General features: G+C 41.4%; 1 protein-coding gene and 1 long non-coding RNA gene across 3 annotated transcripts in view; one reads left to right on the top strand and one right to left on the bottom strand.

Annotated features, from left to right (window-relative positions):
• LOC142659350 (uncharacterized) overlaps nt 1–25,717 on the top strand; it is a 162,421-nt gene that overhangs the window by 72,672 nt on the left and 64,032 nt on the right. The window contains exon 3 of the long non-coding RNA XR_012850312.1: nt 20,776–20,978. This is a non-coding gene — a long non-coding RNA (uncharacterized LOC142659350). The remainder of the gene's footprint in view (nt 1–20,775; nt 20,979–25,717) is intronic.
• WHRN (whirlin) overlaps nt 1–25,717 on the bottom strand; it is a 130,004-nt gene that overhangs the window by 56,648 nt on the left and 47,639 nt on the right. For both annotated transcript variants that reach the window (XM_075835404.1, XM_075835403.1), the window contains exons 3-9: nt 20,752–20,970; nt 17,397–17,522; nt 16,929–17,134; nt 11,508–11,544; nt 9,986–10,198; nt 6,812–7,009; nt 5,921–5,953 (exon numbers count right to left, since the gene is read on the bottom strand). In XM_075835404.1, coding sequence (XP_075691519.1) covers nt 5,921–5,953; nt 6,812–7,009; nt 9,986–10,198; nt 11,508–11,544; nt 16,929–17,134; nt 17,397–17,522; nt 20,752–20,970 — 1,032 coding nt within the window. The remainder of the gene's footprint in view (nt 1–5,920; nt 5,954–6,811; nt 7,010–9,985; nt 10,199–11,507; nt 11,545–16,928; nt 17,135–17,396; nt 17,523–20,751; nt 20,971–25,717) is intronic.

Raw genomic sequence — 25,717 nt, forward strand, 5'->3', positions numbered from 1 at the left:
AACATTGTGACGGAAACCTGACAGAACCCATAAAAGTCATGTGATGGATGCGGCAGCTACGCTTATTCATTCTTCTCCTCCTGTGATGGAGCAGAACGACGGAAATCTCTGATGCAGGTGTGAACAGAGCCTTATATTGTCACAAAAACAGATCTCGGACCTGGAATACGGTTTTCAGTAATACAGATATATTCAGCCAGACCCTGAGAATGGGAATGGAGCAAGACTATTAAATATACCTTCTTTTAAGATATTACAATGTCCTAAAAAAAAATTGGAGATAGTCATAGCAAACGCTGACGGCCATGGTGCAAAACAAAAACAAAAAACTTTGTTTGGCGATTTGATAACAAGAATAAACTTTGGGTTTAATTCACTTAGTCTTTTATTCTTTAAGCCTAGGTGCACAAAATGGTAGAAAGTATGGGCAGCACAGCAGAACAAGATAAGCCTCCAGGGCCCAAATGGGTGCCAGACTCCAGGGAACCAATGTCCAAAAGAAAAGTAAAAAAGAGAGACGACACTCCAAGCAGATTTTAGAAAAAAGGTAGATTTATTCTCCCATCAGTGCAAAAATCAGTGCAACGTTTCAGCTGCTCAATGTTGGCATAGTTACCAACATTGGAATCCCAAATCTAGGGACATTTTAATCTCCTCCATTCTGCACAGCAAACACCAAAAAACAAACAAAGTAAAAGACGTTTTATAAGCAAATTTGCACAAATCCTGCCCCTTTTTCGATCTGTTTCGCAGGATAGTCTAGTAAAAATTGGGAATGTTGTCAACTATTTTGTTATAAAGCTAGAAGCAGGTAGCAACGGATCAAACCATTGACAATAAGTAATGAACACAGATCACCTCCCCCTCCCTGCACAGTGACCTCTACGCATGTCACAGAGCATTCCCACAACACTCTCCCATAGAAGTCAAGGAGTCATTTTCTGACTGCTGTAAAGCAAATCTCCGGAGCTGCTGTTCACAGCTCAGAGCAGCAGCTGAGGCGGGATGGCTGCTCCCATAATAATGTAAAGAAATTATAATAATAAAATATACAAACAGAAAATAAAAACAGATTAGGAAAAAATGTTACATTATGTTTTGTTAGAAAGTCAAAATAAATATAGGAGGCTTAGACTTCAGCTCTGTCCCTCCCTCATGCTTTACACTGCGGCTTTGCTTGCTGTGCTGTTTTAGCACAAGTTCACCAGGAAGTCAGTGCATGAAATGCTGATTTCCATTGCTGCAATGACAGAATGATTGTAAACTACAAGCAACTTTACTATTACTGAGAAAAAAAACAAGATTATCAGCTACCTGCCGCACATTCACTGTGGTAAATCAGCCTCAATAAGGAGGAAACTAGAAGTAGAATTAATGTATCTTAATGGTATAATAGTATCCTGACATGTTTGACACCTATCTACATCATACACTAGTGAATGCATGATATATACCCATCTTATGTACAAGACTGTTCCCTGTGAGAACTATCACTGGAAAATCAGAGATACATAGGCAGAATTAAATAAGTTTAACCTGAAGGGCAGGAAAATCAATAGTAAAATAAAGCAGTTTTATGATCTAATCTTAAGTCCACTAAAGATAACAACCTGGAACCAGACTGAAGATGCCGGCAGCTCACCCTTTCATTTAACACTACAATAACATTGTTTTTATTGGACTCGGCCTGGATCTTATTTCTCCCCTTAGTATTTTTCAAAGTTTACTTTCTGTGAATATGTTAAGATAAACCATATGTGACAGCATCTTGTAAGATGCAATTCTATGGATTGAGTCATTTCATAAACCGGTATAAATGGTATGAAATACTGGTTATAGCCATTGCAAAGCTCCTAACTTTCAAGTATCGCAAAGAGGGACAACCGCAGCAATTTTTTTTCCTTTTAAGCCACGCCATTAACACCACCCAATACCTGCCCATACACACCAGGTTCAGCCCACACAGTATCATGCTCCCATAGTGCCTCCCCATAGTTTAATGCTCCCTTAGAACCCCCACACAGTATAATGCCACACAGAATAATGCCACTATAGTGTGGGCATATATGGACAGTCATGTTAGGGGCTTTAAGATGCCAGAATCCCTGGCCAGAGCACCGGCAATGCTCTGGCCAGGGATTTCGCTCTGAGAGGTGCCAATGACGTCACTGTCCATATATGGACAGGCACGTCAAGGGCTTTCCCAAGACAGGTGTCCCCAGCCAGAGAGCTTGCGTTGCTCGGGCCAGGGACTCTACAGTTGAATGCTGAAGCAGGGAGACGACGGTTCCTTGCTTCAGCATTGGATTCAACTGCATCTGTGTCCTGAGGACGCAGATTGAATTGACACCGGGACATACCAACGGCCTCTTAGGAGAGCGGGACACCGCCCGGAATCCAGGACTGTCCCGCTGAATCCGGGATGGTTGAGAGGTATGCCATTGGACTGTAGACCTAAGTTGTTGGCTCTTCAGGAAAGTTGTGGGGAATCTGACTTTACACTGCATTTTACTATCAGAATGTTCCCAATATACAGTATATGTGGGAATTGCCATTTATGCCGTTTCCTAATATATTCTTTCAAGATGGAGCCTTCATATGATTAACCAGAACCAGACTACCCCTTTAAAGAGGACCTGTCACTAGGTCATATAAGTTGAACCTGAATAGTGCTATCTCCCTAATTCCAGCGTTTGTTTTTTTTTTCCTAAACCCCCTTGTTCCAGAGATATGGCCCACTGTTGTGTTGGCTCCCTCTCTGATAATTCAAACCAAAAAAGAAGAAAAGGTCACAACCATATAATTGAAAAAATACAAAAAATCCTTTATTAATGTCAAATAGACACATGCAAACAGACAAAATTAGACAAGATAAAATAGCATAACCCTCGCAGGATAAAAGATGGAATCAGAACACTAACGCAGCGGAACACCCAGATAGTAATCCGGTCACACGATCCTCCAAAATTCTAAAGTGCATGAATAGTAAGTTTTTAAACAGGTAATAGGTATGAGACTTTTGCACAGATTGGTACATAATCCTAAATAAATGTAAGTACAATTGAACAATCACGTTTGAGCAGCAATATACCTACACCTGCAAAGTACTGGAATAGCCGGGAGATCAAGATCGGGTGTCCGCTGGTGAACCCGACGCAAGTTTCGCAGATGCTTCGTCAGGGATTGATGTCTGACCCACCCATAGAGCCCTAAATAGTCCCTCCTCACAAGTAGTTTCATGTGAAGCATAAACTGGTAATGAACGATTGCCTTTTCCCATAGGGCGGCACTGTGTTGGGCAGCGGTCACCAATGACAGCCGCCGGCACACCCTGCCAGCCCATGATAGCGTCGTATCGTACATTGCCTTGGTATAGATCCCCTTCTCTCGTGTACACCCCCACCATGTCCTGTTGGCTAACTGCAGGATTTAGCAGGGAGGGAGTCAACACCACAACAGTGGTCTATATCTCTGGAACAGGTGGGGGGGGGGGGGTGTTTCCAGGAAAAACAAAAACAGGACTGGAATCAGGGAGACAGCGCTATTCAGGTCAGTAAACCAGTTCAATTTATATGACCTAGTGACAGGTCCTCTTTAAGAAGCTATCCAGCATAAAAAACTGTACTGAATAAACAACATTTGCATTCCAGTGCATTATAATGAGAAGGAGCAATAGCCCCTGATAAGACAGGTGCTCCCCCATCTCTAGTCCTTAGGGGGTTAAACATCCAGTTTAGTATGTCTATAGGCTTGTACACAAATAACACCCGTAGCACAAATAGCAGCATTTTACAATTTGAAATTCATAAGATGCTTTTTTTTAAGTACAGCATGGAAATTGCAAATACATTTTACATCACTTTGATTAATGCGAGCAGGCATTTTTCTAGATTTATGCTAATAAACATAAGCAGCTGTTTGTCTTACATAGAAATGTCATTGTAATGTCAAAAGCCCAGAAATTAGGAGGAAGAGAAGGGGTGGCACCAGCCAGAACTGGGTGGAGGAGACAAAACAGATTGGTGCAAGCAAAGAGGAGATATTATTTATCAAACCAGTTCTGTTTTGATTTGGGCATTCAGCCCACTGCTTTAATGAGTTCTTAAGCCGACCATACATATTAGATAAACGTTGATCAATACTGCTGGGATCGTCCAACAAACCAATGTGTATGGAGCAGCCCAAATGGGTCAGGCAAGTTAGAATTTATAGGCTATGTGCAACTTTGCAACAACAATGTTTGTAATGTCCCAGTGCACAAAAATGACGCAACTATCCATGTAGTTTTGATTAATAATTCCCTACCATTTTTGTGTCTACAGTTCCAATGCAGACCTATGCATCGTCATGGTTACAGACTACAAACAAACTCTTTCTGCAGTCACTCCCCCTTTCATCTGTCCGCTACGTACTGTTCATATACATTTGGAAGGTTACCAAGAAGAAGGGTACCGATGGAAGCGAGTATGGCTGCAGGACCAGACTACACAGAGTTTGTTAGTTTTTGTTCCCATGGAGGTATATAGATCTGCATATGAGCTGTAGAGACAAAACAATAGGAAATGTTAAATCAAGACTATTTGCAAAGTTGCTTCCCTTCTAATTTCAAATATATTTTGACAAAATGCAAAATGGTAGCTTTTAATGTTAGATATTCCTCACTTATATTAGACATATATAACTTTTTTATTTATGATATATATACATACCAGAGGAGTGACTTGAAGATCCTGAGCCCCAATGCAAAATCTGTAACATCCCCCACTTACCATGTGCCGTTTATAACACTAGTGTCTCCTTTATGTAGCAGAGGCACCTTCAAGCCCCATCAGGAACCAGGGCCTGGGTGCAAGCGCTACCTCTGCACAACCCATAGTTACACCCTTGATATGAACGGACAGTTTGTGGACTCGTTTCTTACAAAACATAACTTGCTGGCCTGCATTAACTTTTTTGTCCCAATGTGTAGTGTATTACCCTTTGGACTACTAGAAAGTATTGTGCTACATTTTGTGTCCTATACGTTGCATCCTAGAGTTCCTGTATTTGGTGCTAGGTTCAGAATGACATTGCGATAATGAACTCGTTTCTTACTAGTGGGAATGGTGAACATGACAGTAAGTAGCATAAAATGATTAAGGCTCTGTTCTCAAAATGACGGAAACTTGACTTAAAGGAGAATCCATTATGGTCAATAGATGACAGATATAACTTCCCTTTGTATTAGTTAGGCCCGGATCTGAGTTGGAGGCTCCGATCCGGCCAAAAATACAGAAAACAAGCGCAGCATTTTGCACTATTGTTTCTGGTAAAACCACGGACACCCCAAAGGAAACCCGACAGGACCCATTAAAGTCAATAATGATGTGTCCGTCGTACAATGACAGCGGCGCTTCCATATTTTTCGTTGTTCTGCTCCTCTGATAGAGCAGAATAAAGCAAAGACCAACGCAGAGGTGAACGACGCCTTAGACCTGGTTCACATCTGCATTGAAGGCCCCCTTAGGGGTCTCCATCACAGATGCCGAAAATACTAGAAACAATAGCGCAGCATTACATTACATTACAGATAAAGGGGCACTGCACTCAGCTGACTGCTGCTGCCGCGTTTCAGCGACCGGTGGTGCTCTCAGCTCCTGGTCCCCCACCGATCAAAACTTCTGAAATGTCACTATAACATGTCAAAAGTTTTATACAACGACAGTTATTCTTTAACAACATCCCCACATTGGTCACATGCCAGAAACTAAATCTACAACGGAGGCTCCAAACTAAGCCTTCAATGCAGATCTGAACACCGCCTAAATCTAATAAACAACTTTACCATTGATAGGGAAAGTGCAGTTAAAAATAAGTGTCAAGTAGTGTAGAAAGGTTCAAACAACCGAAGAGTTGTGCTACATAGACAGGTGATACTGACCTCCATAACATCCAACAGCCAAAGTAGTCGTTCCTAAAATAGAAGACAAGAAGTCTTTTACCTTGATTGTACAGAATCAATATTTGTTTTAGGTTTGTTACTTTATCAATAGTCCTTACTGCTTTTCCAACTAATGCTCTACTTCTTGTAATATGAAATCATCCATCTAATATGATATAGGCTTTGTTTCCTTGCAGCAGAGTTCATATAAGTGCTCAACTACAACTTCTACATAGTTAATACTCTTCTCAGAATTTAATAAAAAACCTAAGAATTCAATAAAGATCTGTTTGTGCGGGTTGAATTCACTTTCTGACGCTGTAATATAAGCCATTAGCAGGATCATTTATTGTATGACTGTCAGATGCTGGACGGGCTGAGTAATTTTGAACACTTATGCAATACAGAAATGACATGTTGCCCTCTCAGTAATAGAATAATGTTTCAGTAAATATCTTAAATGATAGTCTAAAAAAAATTCCTATGTTGTGATGTAAAATTGTCCCTAGTACTGTACCTATGCATGTTAAAATGCTCTAAGGGTGTTACTTCACACGTGTGTAACATCCAGACCTCCCGAGGTTAATGAGAACCGGAGTTAGAGCGTTATAGGCTTCTATGGTGCTCTAACTCTGGTTCCAATGAACTGCAGGAGGTCCGGGAGCTGCGCCCGTAATACTGGTACCAAAAAAAGCACAGGTTACGCTAGTGTGAAAGCGGCCTGATTGTTAGAGTATTGTATGGTCAAATCCTAGTCATAGAGGAAAAGAAAACTTGTTTACTGTGCAATGTGGGGAAGTGTATGGGACCCTCATACAAAATGTTTTTGTTGCAATATATGATCTACTAACTACCATATTAAAAAACAAAGAGGTAAGTCAGTATTCTCACCCGCGCGGTGCTGGCGGTACTGACAGTTTGGTGGCTCTCTGTAGATGAGGTGCTCGGACTGTGGGATAAGACAGAGATAGTGTCTCCCGAACGATGACGAGATTTCATTGATTCGATTTCTCTTTTCAACACCATATTATCAAACACTGCCAAGTCATGTGGGTAGATCTGGGGGCGTAGCTCAGATAAGAGGGCAAACTGAAAGAGATCAATTGTTTACATACTTAAAAACAGATTCCAATATATTTACAAGCCAAATATTGATAGAGAAGCTGTCAAGCACAGGTCTGAACCGACTGAATGTTCATAGTAGAGAAAAGCCTATCCTCTGTTGGGAGAAAAACTCAGTGTGAAAATGGGACAGTTTCACAATTGGAGGCCTAAACACAAAAAAAAAAAATCATCTTTTGGCCCAGAAAGTTATGTATGTTCCCTTCAGGATGTGGTGCCAACCTGTTCAACTTCTCTTCCATGTTAGGGCTTCTTCTTTGCTTTTATGCAGAGCACGATCTACCAACTGGGATTGCAGGTTATAATTAGCCTTGAAGCCGGGCTGTTTAGCATGCTGGATGCATCATACCGAGAAAGATTTTATATGGTAAATTATAAAGGAAAAGATGTATCTCTCAGGGCAATATACTTAATTGTTATTAATACTAGGATAGATGGGCTGATGAGCTTAATGGCATGAGGAAGAAGCTAGTTGAAGCCAGTGCTTGATCAATCAAGAGGATGTAATGTAAGGCTCTTATTCAATTGCCAATGAATACCTGTCTCATAAGTGTCACATATGGATTCATTCTCACAAAAGCAGTCCACAAAACTATATCGTGCATAAGGATTCATTGTGCACCAGTAAATTATGATTGTATAACATTGGATCCAAGTTACAGAGTTACGAAGGATGAAAAAAGACACATCCATGAAGTTTAGCTTTTCTCAGATCAACTATATATATATAATTATTTGCTAAATTAAAGAAGCACTCTGGTGGATATTTTTTACTACCCTGTTTTAATATGTGGTGACATATAATGTGTATCAACTTACCTGGTGTTTTTCGGGACGCTGCTCCGCTTTGGGCCGCTAATGGATCTTCACTCTTACTCTCTGAATCCTAAAGCGTTTGCTGTAGGGACCGGAAGTCAATGTCTCAACGCAAGGCTCTGAGAGCCTCGATGTGTCTTAGACTTGGATTGAGACACTGACCTCCAGTATTTAAGCAGAGTAAAGAGTAAAGATCACATGACCCAGCAGCAGCCCAGAATAAAGCGGCTGCCTGTGAAGTACAGTTGATTAGACTACCTGTCACCACATATTAAAACGGGGAGGGGGGGGGGGGTGCTAGTGGGGGGGGGGGGAATACACTGGAGTGCTTCTTTTATTATATCCCGCAATAACATTTGTTATTTTACACTTTTTTTATTTCTGTCATAGTATCTGCCATCACAACCTCTTAAGGGAGGGCATTTCATAGTTTGGCAATTCTAACTGTAAAGAAGTCCTTCCTATATTAATGTGTGAATCGCCTTTTCTCCACACATAAAAGATGTCCCCTGGTCCTTTGTAGAGTTCTTATAATTATTAAATCACGTGCCAGTTCTTTGTATTGTTCACACATATATTTACACAATGTATACAGTCTCAATCCCATTATAAAGCGACAACCCGTAGTCTTCATTGTTGTCACTCTTCCAGCCCCCCCCCAATGTTTCATTCATTTCCCCCAACTTGAAAACCACCTTAAAAATATAAATTGAGCCTAAGTCAGGTGCAAGCTGCAAGAAATATAAGTTTATATCAAGGTAAGAAGGCCGTAGCCTAGCTCAATAAAATGTGTGTGTGTGTGTGTGTGTGTGTGTAAGTGTAAGTGTAATATGGTTGTACAGCAGTGTTTCCAAGTCCAACAAAATCTATGCAACCCTAAACCTATATGGTCAGGTTCACAAAGTGCAGTTTTTGACGGGTCTTTTTAGCCAAAACAAGGAGTGTATAAAAAAAAAAAAAGGAGGACTTCGTTTTTGCTTTACCCCTTTCCTCCCTTTAGGCATTCACCTTTGTTTTTGGCTAAACTAACACCTTGATGCACCTGGTGAACCTGGATTTTTGGTCTTTATTCCTCCTCCCGACCCATATTTAAACCAGACAATTTTACATATTACCAAGCTTGGTGCTTACTGTGTATATTCTAACCAAGCTTGGTGCTTACTGTGTATATTCTAACCAAGCTTGGTGCTTACTGTGTATATTCTAACCAAGCTTGGTGCTTACTGTGTATATTCTAACCAAACTTGGTGCTTACTGTGTATATTCTAACCAAGCTTGGTGCTTACTGTGTATATTCTAACCAAGCTTGGTGCTTACTGTGTATATTCTAACCAAGCTTGGTGCTTACTGTGTATATTCTAACCAAACTTGGTGCTTACTGTGTATATTCTAACCAAGCTTGGTGCTTACTGTGTATATTCTAACCAAGCTTGGTGCTTACTGTGTATATTCTAACCAAACTTGGTGCTTACTGTGTATATTCTAACCAAGCTTGGTGCTTACTGTGTATATTCTAACCAAGCTTGGTGCTTACTGTGTATATTCTAACCAAGCTTGGTGCTTACTGTGTATATTCTAACCAAACTTGGTGCTTACTGTGTATATTCTAACCAAGCTTGGTGCTTACTGTGTATATTCTAACCAAGCTTGAAGAACTAAAATCACCTCCACCAGTGCGTGGAGAACAGTAAATGATCAACATTTTTGTCATATTTGAAAAAAAAGTCACTTTTTCAGTCCTTAATCTGTTAACCCAGTGATTCATCCATACTTGACACCATGTAGATATAAACTGTGGACATGTTAGGTGCAAGCTCCAAGCAAAATATACAGTAGGTTCCTTTTAAGGGTTAGAAGGTTATATCCAAGCACGATAAAACTGACCCATATGAGATCTGGCCTTGTGGAGAATTTACATGTGTAATTCCAATATGTAATATTTCTTCATGCCCACCAACATGGTTAGGGTGGCAGTGTCAAACTACATGTATCCAACTTCATTTCTATGTTCCTTTTACAATATTTACCAGAAAATCTTTTTAAGCATAACACCACCGCTACGACAACACATACCACCACAATACCCGAAGCCAAAACTATTTTCCTAAAAGTTCTCACATATTGTACCTTGGCCTGAGTGTTGAAAAGTTCAAACATTGCCATAATAAAGGCTTGTACTGGGATGTGCCGTTCCTTGTACTGCTGGAGGTAGTAGGACATAGTGCTTCTCTCAGGTTCAGTAAGAAGTAGACGTGCTTTCTCATCTAGGAGAACCAAGGTCTGGTTTCCCAGACTGCTTAGGGTGACTTGTGATCCCGCTGGTCCTCTGTAGAAGATGGGCTGTGGAAGACATAGTAATGTTAACCATTGGGTCCAATCTGAGCGTTACATTATTTTATGAAACCATTTTGGGCTCTGCACATCACTTTGTTTAAGTGGGTGATTTAATGTAAAGCTAAAAATGTGGCTGTAATCTATAAAGGTCTCCTGGAATAGCTGTTTTTAAAGGGGTTTGACCATTTTAGACATTATTACAGGACTTGACCCACAGTCAGGCAAGGGGACCAGCACTGGCGGTGGCTATGCATGTGGAATGTTCTCTCCGTTCAAGTCTAGAATCCATCCTCCCGATAGATTGGGGTCTTGAAGGTGGGATCCCCACCAATCAGACATTTATGGCTTATCCTATGGTTATGCAATGTTTGCCTAAAATAGGGGAACCCCTTTAATTCAGTTAGTTAGTTAGTTAGTGAGAGATTCTGAAGACCATACAGGGCTATCTTTAGTCACCCAGTTTATATACAGCTATACACAGACATTATTCTGCTTTTTCCTTCTACACAAGTGGAATACTCTCCTACACCAAGGTTGTCATGTCCACATGTATGCCCTGGGACCAAGAAAATGCATATTTCTCCTTTTAGAATTGCTATTCATTTCCATATAGGACACAGGAGCATACAACTACACAAATATAGCCAGGTGGTAAGACATGTAACTTTAAATTAAAAATATAGCACCCTGAGGCATGAGACTTCAAACAAATAACTGGAGATCTGCTTTTAACCCATTAACAGTAATAATGCTGAGATACGCTTCATTGTGTAACCGAATACAAAAGGTTATAGCAAAAAAGGATTCAGAGGAAACATTTGAAACCCGGTTCTCACTCCTAGGAGGCCCATAGACCTGTGATGTTAAACAAGGCTACATTCAGACGAGCATAGCTAACCTCGGACGTGGAAAAACTGCAGTTTTTCACTTCCGAGGTGCACCCGTGCGGGACGTATTATCACAGTTCCCACATAGACTAGAGTCTATGGCGGGATGCGTGAAATGCACGAAAATAGGACATGTCCTATTTTTTCACGGACTCTTCACACGCTCCATTGAAGCAACGGTCATGTGAACAGCCCCTTTGAAATACATGTGTCCGTGGGAGGGCCGTTGTGTTAACGGCCGTAACATGGACGATTTATACGCTTGTCTGAATTAGCGGTACTTCATGTGGACGGTGTGTGGGGGCTCTTATGGCCAAGTTTAATTTGGGTCCCCCCAAGGTAAAACACCATCAAGATCCACCCTTGTACTGCTGTAATGATATGGTTTTAAAATATACAAATTCCAAATATCAAACACCCATTCTTACCTTGGTGGTGGCTTCTGTTGAAGAGCTCCCTAGGATCCTGTGGAGAGAGAAAATCATTCTTAATCCATGTCTTTGTGTTTTGTGCATAAAGTGGCTTATACAATGGCATATAAAGGGTTTTCTTTACGTTTCATCACCAGCGTCGTATCAAGAAAGGTTTTTTCCATGGAGACAGGAAAGGACAAAGAGAGGGTTACTGTATGGAAGATATCCGATTGTGAAACATCAACATAGAAAAACTAGATGTTGTGTAGAGCGATGTATGACTTTAGATGATTAATTCGTAAGACCTTCAGAGGTCAGTTGATCTTTTTCTGCTTTGTAGCTTTCTGCTCTGTTCTTTCTTTACCTTTCTTTAGTTATCATATATTAAAACTTGAGTCTTCATATTAAAGGGTAACTAAAAGTTCAACAAACTTCTGACATGTTATAGTGACATGTCAGAAGTTTTGATTGGCGGGGGTCTGAGCAGTGAAGCGGACTCAATAGAAAGTCTATGAGCCCGTACACCGTTACATCGACTTTCCGGAAAAAGCTGAACAGAAACTAAGCGGCTCAGCGCTCACATGAGCACTTCTGCCGCTTTGTTTTAGCGGTTGGTGGGGGTCTCAGTGCTCGGACCTCCACCAATCAAAGCGTTTAGTTACCCTTTTAAAGTATTTAAGGGGTTGTCCGGTTTCAGCAAATAAATGTGTTTTTTTTTTTTACATTTTATAATTAAAAGTTATACAGTTTTTTTTAATGGTTTTCAAGATCTCTGCTTGTTGTTATTCAGTAGGAACAGTCATTGTTTACTTACAGGTCTAATACACATAGTATAACTGTTAAGATACCACCACCTGTGTGTCCATCACATGACCATGGACAGAGCATTATCCACTGGAAGTAAGCAATGAATGTTCCTACTGAATAACAACAAGCAGAGGACTCAAAATCAATGAGTTAAGAAAGAAAAAATATTAGAAAATTGTATAACATAATTATACTTAAAATAACATTACTTTACTGAAACCAGACAACCCCTTTAATATTAATAATTATAATATCTGAAAGTTATTGGCATAAAAGCCTCTATAGGAGTTTAAATAATGTGTCCAACATGAGCTTATTTTCGGCTACTTGGCCCTGCTTTCTGGCACAAATGCAGCAGGAAGCAGACAAAGTGAAACAGAGGACTATACTATACTATACTATATAAGTATTATGTGCACATTGCATGTAGGGGGGGGGGGGCAAAGGAGGAAGCTGCAGCTTCAGCCAATAGCTGCAGAGCACTAAGTGATGTCATAGAGGGGGTGTTGTTTTGGCAACTTCTAATGTACAGCTCAGTAACATACAGCAGTTGTTATTGCTTGGGATGTTAAGGATGTACAGTGTGCAGAGCACATTGGAAACTTGCATTTGGGGCCAGAGTGGAAAACTAATGATCCTGGTATAACCCTAGTTTCTCCATATAACTAATCATGAAAATTTGCCAAAAGTTTTTTTTATTTTGAAGAAGACTCATGAAGAAAACTTATTTTTAAATAAAAGCCAGCATGCCGATCAGCTGAATTCTAACTTACAGAGACCAGTTGTTAGTTCATGTCGGACACACCTATGGAAGACACCGCCCCCTGGAATGCAAAGAGGAGTGTGCAGAAGAATGTATAGCAAAAGTTACAGCAGAAGAGCCAATGGAATTCAAGCAAGTCACACATCTATAGGGAGGGGCATGTGTCTTCTCTGTGTGTGTTTCTTTGTTCTGAATAAAGTTCAGTCCCTCCTGGCTGACATTGAAGCTGTACCTCAGACATTTGTGTGGTGTACTTCTCTCAAGGCATGCCTTCAGCTTTCAATTTACAGAGGTGGTTATTCGGTGTGAAATGCGGACCTGACAGTTATATCAGAAAAGCTGAGTTTTCGGTTACTGCTGGGGAAGTATAGTATTACATCCTGGCCATTGAATGGCCGACCATGTAATACGACACGAGTCCAGTTTTAAGAGTAGCTGCTTACGCTTTTTTAGTTCTACGCAGCTCTTTATGGTACTTATTTATGGTACTTATTTGAAAAAATAAATCTGGAAGTTAAGAAGTGGCAATACTCTTTGAGCTGTATTAGGCAGACCATTGATCGTTACTTACCTACAAAGCCATAGGCTAAAGATAGAAAGCTTATGTAAAGCATGTCTAACATGGTCCCCATTTGAGTAATTTTCAAAGATTCTTGAGAAATATTTTGAGGCTCATACAAGCAGTGAAGGTCAGAAAGGAGCAGGTAAGAACATAGCAAACAAGTCACCATGTGGTATAGTGGAATTTACCACCAAGAAAAACCCCTTTAAGGCTAGTATTACACAAATGGTTTTGATGCAGTTTTAAGCCCATTTTTTTTTTTTTGGCCAACGCCAGAAGTGGATCGATAAGGAAGGAAAGGTATAAAGAAAAGATTGATGCATCTCCTTTCGTTTGTGTCCACTCCTGAGTTTGTTAAAAAAAAATATGAGCCAAAAACTGCAAAAAATCGGTGTAATCCTGGCCTTAATAACAGCATCTGTAATTGCTCATGATAGGTTCGAAATGAAGCTTGAACATATGTGGTGCCTTCACTTTCCTCAGTGATTCCACTTGGCCAGCGCCATTAGTGTCATTAGTGATAAAATTCACACACTACTGGATTGACTAGAGCTATTCTTTGGGGGGCCATTTAGCAAGTTTACCCTCTTAGCTTTATTAAGATACCTTACTGACACCTTAATTTAAAGGAACCTGTCCGAAAAAGTGCCCATTAACATAGTACTCCAGCAATTTTTAACTTTTTTTTTGCACATGTAATGCTAACTTACCAGCAATATTCTAGCAGTGTCATTCGTTTATTCGCAGGTCAGTTGCATCCGTATCATTATGGGCAGCTGTGTAATGTGATCTCATTCTGACCACCAAAATAGACCATGCTCTCATGTGTAGACAGGAGGTCAGTTTCTCCTATATGGCTAACTGCCTTTTTACTTCAGGATTACATTCTCACCAATCAAATCCCTTCTAGCAGCTCTGAAACCCCTCCCACCCCACCACCCAGCTTCATCCTGCTTGTTCCTCTGTTTGCCCCCCCATGCATATAGCACTGATCAAGAGATCATTTTAGCCCTATGAAAGGGAGCAGCAGAGCAGTGATATAATATGTGAGTCCATAAAATGATTAGCTGGAGAGTTATACAACGTGCCTGACTCACATAGCTGTCTGTGAGTGCTATGTGCAGAGAGTTCAGTGTATTTCCATGAGATGCTACTTCTCACTTGCCTTCTGAGAAATCTATCACAAGCAGAAGACAGGGAGACAGGCTAAAGCTGCATGACACAGGAATGCACTGAGACTGCAGTGTGAGGACAGAAGTTATATGTTACTGATCTCTATCCCTTGCTGCACTTAGATGGCACTCAGAGTAAGTGCAGTGTGATAACACTCTGCCCCCCCCCTGCAAAGCCAGAGGCATCATGGGAAATGTAGGCTGCATAAGGAGAACCATATCAGAGGGGAAAAAGGAACCAAGATGGGAGACAACCCATAAATTACACATCTAAAATGGGATAGACAAGAGCCTCTACATGATTCTTTAATAATAGCATATGCTACACTATTTAAGAAAAAAACAAATAGCTGTTAATAATGTAAGCTGAGGGCTAGTCGTTCAAAAACAGCATTTCCGTCTACTGGTTCCTGTATCCACTCTGAATAGGAGAACTTCACAGATGTTTACTGTACACGTGCAAAAATGAAATACAATGAGAAAAACATCTAAAAATGGCACTGTTTCTCACAGCATAATTATTTCATCTAAATGAACACGGAAAATCATATCACAAATTGTAAGACTAGAAACTGCTTACCTATTATGTGTATGAGATCTTCAAGATAATAGTTACATTTCTCCCCCAGGGTGTACGCATCTCACATAGTCTAACATAATAAATGTGTTTGTTTCCAATTCATTTAGTAATGTATTAGTAGCGTTCTAAAACATATTTGGTATAACTTGTTATTCTAAGTAAAACTAAATGCACTGCAGCAGGGTGTTTGGTATCATTTCCATTGGCTATCATGGACAGAGTGATTATGCAATACGTTGCTCAGCACTTTAGATTAATTTTCAAATATCAAAGTGGTTGTTAACTCTTCAACAACTCTTTTTTTTTTCCTCCTTCAACACAGCATGCCATACATATAATGTATATTTGTGGCATCTTTCCAGGAGCCTCCAGTCCCTCTGCAGTCCTCTTCAGGAAGGCTTGTCTATTGGGATACCCACCCCGATTTACCTTAAATCAACAATTTTAAGGCATCTGTAAAGTCTCCGACTCTATAGAAGCGTGCCCTAGTGGCAGATTCTCTTTAAAGTGTGATCAGCGGTGGTTAAAGAAGGGGATCAGCCAGCCTCCATTTAATGGGGTTTTTCCAGAGTCAAAAATCATCACATATCCACAGGATAGGTGCTAGTTTTGTAAATGCTAGGAGCCCCACCACTGGAACCCCCACCAATCGTGAGAACCCTCAGATCCTCCTCACTGCACCCCCATTAGTAAGGAAGAGGTTGAATGGAGCGGCAGTCAAGCATGCGCCCGCCGCTCCATTTACTGTCTATGAGAATGACAGAAACAGTCGAGCTCTGTACTCGACAATTTCTGTCATTCCCAAAGACTTTGAATGGGGTGGCGGGCGCATACGCGACCATCGCTCTATTCAATGTTCTCACAGCTGTCGAGCAGTGAGGAGCGGGGGAGGGGGTTTGAGACCCTCGTTCTCACAATTGGTGGGGGTCCTAGCAGTGGGGCCCCCAGTGATCAGAAGATTATCAACTATCTTGTAGATAGGTGATAATTTATGATTCTTCAAAAACCCTTTTAAAAAGGGGTTATCTTCATGAGACAACCCCTTTAAATCGTACAAATCTTATATCAGACAGCCTAAAGCTGCCATAGTTTATCATCTTCTTACCGTCTTAAAATAGGGAGTGGATTAACCAGTTCTTTTCTGCCATAAAATTTTAGCAGAGGGTCGTACAGCCCAGCATTTGTTGCTATAATGTCTCAATAACCTAGTAAATCATGAATATGTTATTAGGATTTGATCTAAAGTTTAAAGGCCTGAATGATCGCTCACAGTCATTGCTCAGTATAAACACGTTCAACGATGAAACATAATTGACTTCTTTATGCTGACATAAAAATTAGCCTTTGCAGTCAGCATAGCGCGTCATGTAAACTGCATGTTGCATGTAATGGAAACTGTATGAGAGGGGGAAAACGAATGAGTGCATGAATGATCGTATTTACCTAAAAAAACAACTCAAAATGATTGTACCTGCAACTCCTTAAATATCTTGCCAATGCAAGTAGACAGGCAGTCTGACAATGTGAAGTTATAGACACTACTATGACTTACCCTGTAGTTGTGAGTGGGTCTCCATTTCCTGTGTAGGAGCTACTGAGCCACTGAGTCTCATCCACAACAGTGCGAGCATGTGGGATCCGACCTACATCCCTGACAGTCATCATAAGATGCCGCGATGAGCGAAGAATTCTGACAGCTTCATCATGAGGGATGGAGAGAAAGCTGATGCCATTTACATCCAGGATCTGATCACCCATCTAGGAGTAGAAACAGAAGTGCCCGATTTAATTATTTTTTTTTGTTCATAAAACGTGCGTAGAATTTGCCAACCAGGCCACTGTAGAGATCAGTGCTCCATTTTCAAAGATGTCGCTTTAAATTTACACAGTGGAGATGCTTAGGAAAATATGCAAGCTTTATATTTAATGTTAATAATCAAAGGGGGTTTTCACTTTTTAAGTCTCCTGTTATGATAGAAAATTAGAACAGGAGATACTACAAGAAAAGTTGCAGAATTACCTTCAGTCCAGAACTCTCAGCTTCGGAGCCATGATCCACACCCGTGATGTAAATCCCCAGGGAATACTCAGCACCTCCACGGATAAGCAACCCAAGAGAACTCCCCTCTCCCAGCACCAAGTTCACCTATGGGTGGGAACAACAGTTTCGATTTAACAATCAAACATTGTTGAGGTTCAATGTTGACAAAGTTAGACGTTAAAGGGGCTCAAGGATTAGAAAGAAAAATTCTCTCTTTGAAAAACAGCGCCACCCCGTTCTATGGGTTTTGTGAGGTATTGCAGCTCAGTCACATTTACTTGAACGGATACAATACACACCCATAGACAGGTGTGACACTGTTTTTGGAAGAATGCAGCCAAGTTTTTCTAATGCTGGATAACCCCTTTAACCTAGACCGACCAACATTTATTTCTGCTGACTCCCCCATACAGTTCATTTGGAAGTCTTCAGACCCTTTCACTTTTTTTCACATTTTGTTATGTTAAGGCCTTGTGCTAAAATAAAATGAAAGTTTTTCTCCATCATTCTGCACTCAATATCCCATAATGACAAAGTGAAAACAGAATGTTAGTAATCGTTGCTAATTTAATGAAAATGTAAAACTAAAATATTGCATTGACGTAAGTATTCAGACCCTTCACTCAGGTCTTAGATGAAGCACTTTTGGCAGCAATAACAGCCTCCAGTCTTAGGTATGATTCCACAAGGTTTGCACACCTGGATTTAGGTATTTCCTGCCATTCTTCTCTGCAGAGCCTCTGAAGCTCTATCAGGTTGGATGGGGACCGTCGGTGGACAGACATTTTCAGGTCTCTCCAGAGATGTTTGATTGGTTCAAGTCAGGGCTTTAGCTGGGCCACTCAAGGACATTCAGAGTTGTCCCTAAGCCACTCCTATGTTGTCTTGACTGTGTGCTTTGGGTCATTGTCTTGTTGGAAGGTGAACCTTTGGCCCAGTCCCTGGTCCAGAGCACTCTGCACTCTGGGTCAGGTTTTCTTTAAGAATATCTCTGTAGTTTGCTCCATTCATCTTTCCCTCAACTTTGACCAGTCTCCCTGTCTCAGCCACTGACAAACACCCCCACAGCATCATGCTGCCACCATCATGCTTCACTATAGGGATGGTATTGGACAGGTGATGAGCAGTGTCTGTTTTTCTCCAGACATGACGATTAGAATTGAGGCCCAAAAATTCAATCTTGGTTTCATCAGACCACAGAATCTTGTTTCTAACAGTCTGAGAGTCCTTTAGGTGCTTTCTTGCAAACTCCAGGTGGGCTTTCATGTGTCTTTTACAGAGGAGAGGCTTCTTTCTGGCAATTTTGCCATAAAGCCAAGATTGGTGGAGTGCTGCAGTGATGGTTGACCTTCTGGAAGTTTCTCTTATCTGCACGCAGGATCTTTGGAGCTCAGCCAGAGTGACTATTGGCTTCTTGGTCACTTTTCTTACCAAGGTACCTTTTCCCGTGATTACTAAGTTTGGTGTGTCGGCCAGCTCTCGGAAGAGTCTTGGTTGTTCCAGACTTCTTCCATTTGGGAATTCTGGAGGCCACTGTGCAATTGGGAAAAAAAAATTGTACACCTCTCCAGATCTGTGCCTCCACGCAATCCTGTATCTGAGCTCTACAGGCAGTTCTTTCCTCCTTGTGACTTGGTGTTTGCTCTGATATGCATTGTCAGCTGTGAGAACTTATATAGACAGGGGTGTGTCTTTTTCCAAATCATGTCCAATCAAATGAATTTACCACAGGTGGACTTCAATCAAGGTGTAGAAACATTTCAAAGATGATCTAGAGAAATAGGAGCCCCCCCCCCCCCACAGTTAAATTTCAAGTGTCATAGCAATGGGGCTGAATACTTATGTCCATGCAAAATTTGAGTTTTTCATTTTTAATAAATTTGCAAAAATGTAACTTTTTCATTATGGGGTATTGAGTGCAGAATGATGGGGTAAAACATGATTATTTTTTTTATTATACCACAAGGCCTAACTTTACAAATTGTGAAACAGCTGAAAGGGTCTGAAGACTTTCCGAATGCACTGTAAACATGTAAGCTTGGCCAAGCGTGCATATTTACTTCATTGGGTAGAAGGAAAGTAACGTCTGACAGCGGCTTATCTTTCATGGGAACAAAGGATCCTGAACCTTCTTTCCCCCGAAATCTGCCGTCAAGAGGTGAGCCCCCATACACGTTAAATCGACGGCCGATTCTGACAAAATTGGTGGGTTTGCCCAAGATTTGTCTAACGTGTATGAGCACCTTTAAAATTCATTGACAATAGTGTCCCTAAGAAAAGCAGACTATTTTTCCTAATCCAAGACAGCCCCTTTAAATTTTGATCAGGCTGTCATGAGGTCCACAGTTCTTCAACACCGACGTACACTAAGAATATTATCATAGATCCATCTCCCAATCTGTATTTTATACAAAGGAAAAAGATAAGGTTATCCTGCCTGTAAGGGTGCAATACTATCAATGCTGTTCCCCCATTATAGGAATATATAAGGATAGACTTAAAGGTCTGTCCATGAGGTCATGATACAAAATACAACAACAAAATAACATAATACATATTCACGATAGCCCTTTTATGCAGAAGTAAAGCTCTTCATGCTCGAAAAGATGTCTTGCCTATATTTATGGTCTTAAAACAAACATCTTTCCAGTCTGTTAGAAAATGATTGCCTAATCGCTAAAAGGTTGTGCATTATTGAGTGCTTCTGAATGTCAGGAACACCTGGTATCTCCATAAACACAGTTTGTGTATAGCCACCTGAAGTGGCACATTATAGCTAAGGGTTGTATGTAGCCTATAGCAAAGGAAAGTAGGCTATAATGAGGCATTCTAGATGGGCAACAGCTTTGTAACCTTTTAAGGCTGTGATCACACTGTCCGTTTATGCCTTTTTAACATTTTTTTTTGTTTGATAACCTTCCATATGTCTCAATGGGAGTTCATCTATCAAAACAAAAAATGCATGTTAAAAATGCAACACAAATGCACAGTGTGAACCCAGCCTTATACACAATGATTTGGTGAGTGAACAGCCATTGTAAGACTATGTGGAACAAACATTGCAAAAAGACTAAAGACAGCCGTAGACATTAGATATTTGTTGGTATAAAAATTGGTTTGACCTGCTGACAATCTAATATATGTGGTGGGCCAATAGATCACACCACAATTGGCTTTACCTGCCCAAAAAAAACTACTGTCCATGACTCAAAAAGTGGAACACAGTACATGTAAATATTGTAATAAAAACTTATAGGAGACCAAAAATAAAATATAAATGGATTGTCTAAAGTGCTATATAATGATTGTTTAGAATACAGTGTTACCCCCACACCTTCTTCTCATCCCCTTCCTGTAGTAGCTGCAGATGACTCCTCTTTTCCTTTTCTGGGACACCCAGGGACTGGTTGTGAAGGTGGGGTAGCCCTCCAGGAGGTGAGACGCTGCGACCTTGTGGATCAACCCAAGTGTAAATATGACTGGAGATGTGGCCTCCAGGGACCCGGCCTGATGACAGCACATAGAGGACCAACTTCTGAGAGCCCCGCAGAGCCTGTAAAGGTAACCACAGAGACTGCAGAATATGTATTGAGCAGTATATAGTACAAGATCAAAAAGGCATTAAGAAGTCATAAATTACAAAACACTACTGTAGTTGATAATGCTTGACTACTGATATGTGTCAAGATGCAATGTCTACTCTAACAGGCGTAACTTGAAGCTCCTAGGCCTAATGCAGAATCTGTAACGGGCCCCCCAACTATTATATGTCATTTATGGTACTGGTCTCCTATAGCACAGAGACCTTTTGGGCCCCCTCAAGTACCAGGGCCCAGGTGCGATTGCAAACCCATGCAGTTGCTATAGTCACGTCCCTGCCTTCTCTGTGTAGCATATAAAACAAATTCTTCTCTGTTTCTATATAGCCCGGCTGATTTTGTTCTATTTTTCTAGTATATAAATTCCACATCCTCATAAAAACCCCATATTCAATACAGGAGCTGCCTCAGGTGTCATTATGCTTCAGGGCTATGAGAACTATAAGGGTATGTGCACACACACTAATTACGTCAGTAATTGACGGACGTATTTCGGCCGCAAGTACCGGACCGAACACAGTGCAGGGAGCCGGGCTCCTAGCATCATAGTTATATACGATGCTAGGAGTCCCTGCCTCTCTGCAGGACAACTGTCCCGTACTGTCATCGTGTTTTCAGTACGGGACAGTAGTTCCACGGAGAGGCAGGGACTCCTAGCATCGTACATAAGTATGATGCTAGGAGCCCGGCTCCCTGCACTGAGTTCGGTCCACTACTTGCGACCGAAATACGTCCGTCAATTACGGACGTAATTAGTGTGTGTGCACATACCCTAACACAATCCTAGTGTAATAACAAGGTAGGGAGACAGACAGGTGAGCCCTAATCTACCCACCACTCAGTCCCTGCCTACTTGCAACGACCTGTCCTAAGCGACGGGGTACAACTGGGCGACGGTCCCTACGCTCAGTAAGTGCAAGATAGACAAAACAGACAGGGGTACACAGAAGCTAGGGAAACGGGGCAGCTGCCCACGGAGACACCGTGAGCAACAAGAGTGGTGAACGAACCGAGTCAAACCAGGAGTGAGCGAGGTACAAAACGCTGAGCAGGAGAGTGGTCAGAAAGCCAAGGTCAATAACAAGCAGAGGATCAGTAGTACAAGCAGCAGCAGCAAGCCAGGAAACAAGCATAGAAGAATCACAGGCAAAGGAGGAACAGGAAAGGCAGGTATAAATAGACAGTGGGCGGGAACTAGCTCCGTCTGGCCAGGCTGTGATAGGCTCTCCCACTCCTAAACCTGCCATCCTGAATGGTGGAAGATGGAGCCAGTCTCACAGACATAGGAGCAGGTGCAGACTGATTGCCCACGGGCGTCGACACAGAAGCTGTGTCTGGCAAATCCTTTACAGTATCCCCCCTTTTATGGCCACCGGACCCTTTCTAGGTGGACCTGGTTTATTGGGGAAACGAAGGTGGAACCTCCTGAGCAATACCCCAGCGTGAACATCCTGGGCGGGTACTCAAGTCCTCTCCTCAGGCCCGTATCCTCTCCAATGGACCAGGTACTGGAGGGAGCCTTGGACCATCCTGCTGTCCACAATCTTGGCCACCTCTAATTCTACCCCCTCAGGGGTGAGAACGGGGACCGGAGGTTTCCTCGAGGGAGCCAAGGACGGGGAGCAGCGTTTAAGGAGGGAGGCATGAAAGACGTCGTGCACTCGAAAAGACGGGGGCAACTCCAGTCGGAAGGAGACAGGGTTAAGGACTTCAATGACCTTGTACGGCCCTATAAACCGGGGAGCAAATTTCTTAGACGGGACTTTAAGGCGCACATTTTTAGAAGATAGCCACACCAGATCCCCGACCACAAACAAGGGGTTAGCAGAACATCTTCTATCTGCCTGAGTCTTTTGTATGCTCTGGGACGCCGCTAGGTTCTTCTGAACCTGGGCCCAGACTGTGCACAGTTCCTGATGAACGACATCTACCTCGGGATTGTTGGAACTACCAGGTGAAACGGAGGAGAACCGTGGATTAAACCCAAAATTACAGAAAAAGGGGGAGACCCCTGACGAGTTACTGACCCGGTTCGGACTGGAACGAAAAGCTCCTGATGCACAGACAAAACAGATAAAAACAAGGGGACATATATACAAAAACACCGAAAAAGGCCATACTTACAAATGGACACAGCCAGGTCAGAAACGCTGATGAAGGAGTGTGAGCAGGTGCTTTAAATAATAATAGCCACTCCCACTGGTCTTGTTTTTATCTGTTTTGTCTGTGCATCAGGAGCTTTTCGTTCCAGTTAGGGAGTTAGGGACTCGCAAGTCTGGGGATCCTTGTCGTGGATTGCGAGCTTGCGTCCTTTTGGCCAAAATGATCACTAATACCCCAGGTATTTTTCATTATTACTTATATTCGCTTCTTTTGGACACAGCCAGGTCTTTGATGCTGGGAGAGCATGGTGTGTTGTTGTTTGGCTTAGAAAGCAGGGTAGCCCGCTCTATGAATTATCAAGGCGTCACAAATAGGCTTCTACCTGGCTATACACGTTGCGCCTCATGACTTACACACTATCCCTCCATGTTTCACACACTTGCACCCCATTATTCATTTATTTTTGAGGCACTTTACTCATTACTGCCCCCTATATTTCACTTACATCATTACACTTGCACATACACTATTCATTTATTATTTCTTACTACACATCCCATGCACCACACACCACTCCCCTCAAGACTAGTGGGAGTGGCTATTATTATTTAAAGCACCTGCTCACACTCCATCAGCGTTTCTGACCTGGCTGTGTCCATTTGTAAGTATGGCCTTTTTCGGTGTTAAAGTAGATTACAGCAGTGTTTTTTATTTAGAAAAACTATCAATTTTGACCAAGTTATTGCCTATTTTAGATTTATGCTAATGACTTTCTTAATGCCCAACTGGGCATTTTTTTTAGCTTTTAACCAAGTGGGCGTTGTAAAGAGAAGTGTATGACGCTGACCAATCAGTGACCAATCAGTATCATACACTTCTCTCCATTCATGTATTCAGCACATAGGGATCTTGCGAGATCACGACGTTCATTCACTTTCTCACACATTAACTTTACTGAAGTGTCCTGACAGTGAATATACATTACCTCCAGCCAGGACGCGATGTCTATTCACAATCCCGACACTTCGGTAACGTTTGTGTGGGACTTAATGACAGGAAGCGTGATCTCGCTATGCTGTGTGAGCAAGTGACACACAAACGTTACCGAAGTGTCAAGATTGTGAATAGACATCGCGTCCTGGCTGGAGGTGATATCTATTCACTCTCAAGACACTTCAGTAAAGTTAATGTGTGAGTAAGTGACAGCACATCGTGATCTCGCAAGATCACTATGTGCTGAGTAAATGAATGGAGAGAAGTGTATGACGCTGATTGGTCACTGATTGGTCAGCCTCATACACTTCTCTTTACAGAGCCCACTTGGTCAAAAGCTAAAAAAATGCCCAGTTGGGCATTAAGAAATTTATTAGCATAAATTCTAAAATAGGTCATAACTTGGTCAAAATTGATTGTTTTTCTAAATAAAAAACACTGCTGTTATCTACATTATAGCGCCGATCACATTATGTAGGAAATAGGGCACTTATAATCTGGTGACAGAGGCTCTTTAAGGATCAATGCATGATCAGCTGATCACCACATCCCCTTCGCCACAGCAATGTCCATGTGAATGTTGCTGTGCTTTGGTCATGCAGCTCAGCCTTCCTCGGCCCATTCACTTAAATTGGTTAGGCTGCAGTACACATACGGATGTCGCTGTGCCAGGTACTGCAATGAAGGGGCAACCCTCTTCTGCTGATCAGTAAAGGTCTGACCTCCACTGATTATAGATCAATGACCTATCTCAATGGAAAATCCTGAAAAAAAACCTTTATATTATTTTTTATCTGCCCAACCAAAATTCTATATGCTGAAGCTCAGTTCCTCTCCTATCTGGATAAGAAATATAAATAGCAGAGCGGAATATGTAATTTAAAGGCTTAGGCATTACTCACTCAATAGATTTGTATCACACAAAGTAGCTCAGCTTATTTATATAGCACTTTTAATCTTGACCCGTATGTGAGAATTACAGAAAAGCCATAAGTAAATGAATTCTTGATGCAGCCTGACTCATTAGCACATGAATATCTCAAGAGCCTAGTTAACATATGAATACCCAATACCTGAATTTATCATTCATGTGTTAATGAGCCGGACTGTCGTGAGTATCTATGTGTTGGGCTGCATGCGGTAGATTACGTATAGTCATATATGTAGGCTTTGATGCTGGTTTCAGCATGGTTTTGGTCGTTTTTATACAAATGACAAAAACTCAATTTTCCTTTCCTTCACTGTTAAGAAACGCAAAATTTTTTTTTATAAAAAACAACATATTAAAACCTGCACGTTAGTGTATCCTGTTAATGAGCAAATCTGACCCATAGCCCATTCACAACAGCTTTTCCTTGAAGTACTAAATCGAGATACATAAAAATAAGGGCTTGTCCACACGTAACCGATTTTGCTGCAGAAAATTTCCGCAGCATTTACGCATCAACTAGCAGACAATCTGCTACGGAAAATCTGCACCATTTCATGCGTTTTTTTCCTGCGGAAAATAGTGCAGATTTTTTGTGCGGTTTTTTGGTGCATTTTTTTTTCAAGGGCTGTGTTATTGGTGATACTTATTCTTCTTCCTGTGATGTCATTTCCTTC

This window comes from Rhinoderma darwinii, chromosome 8 (assembly GCF_050947455.1).
Source record: "Rhinoderma darwinii isolate aRhiDar2 chromosome 8, aRhiDar2.hap1, whole genome shotgun sequence".
Lineage (NCBI taxonomy): Eukaryota > Metazoa > Chordata > Amphibia > Anura > Rhinodermatidae > Rhinoderma > Rhinoderma darwinii.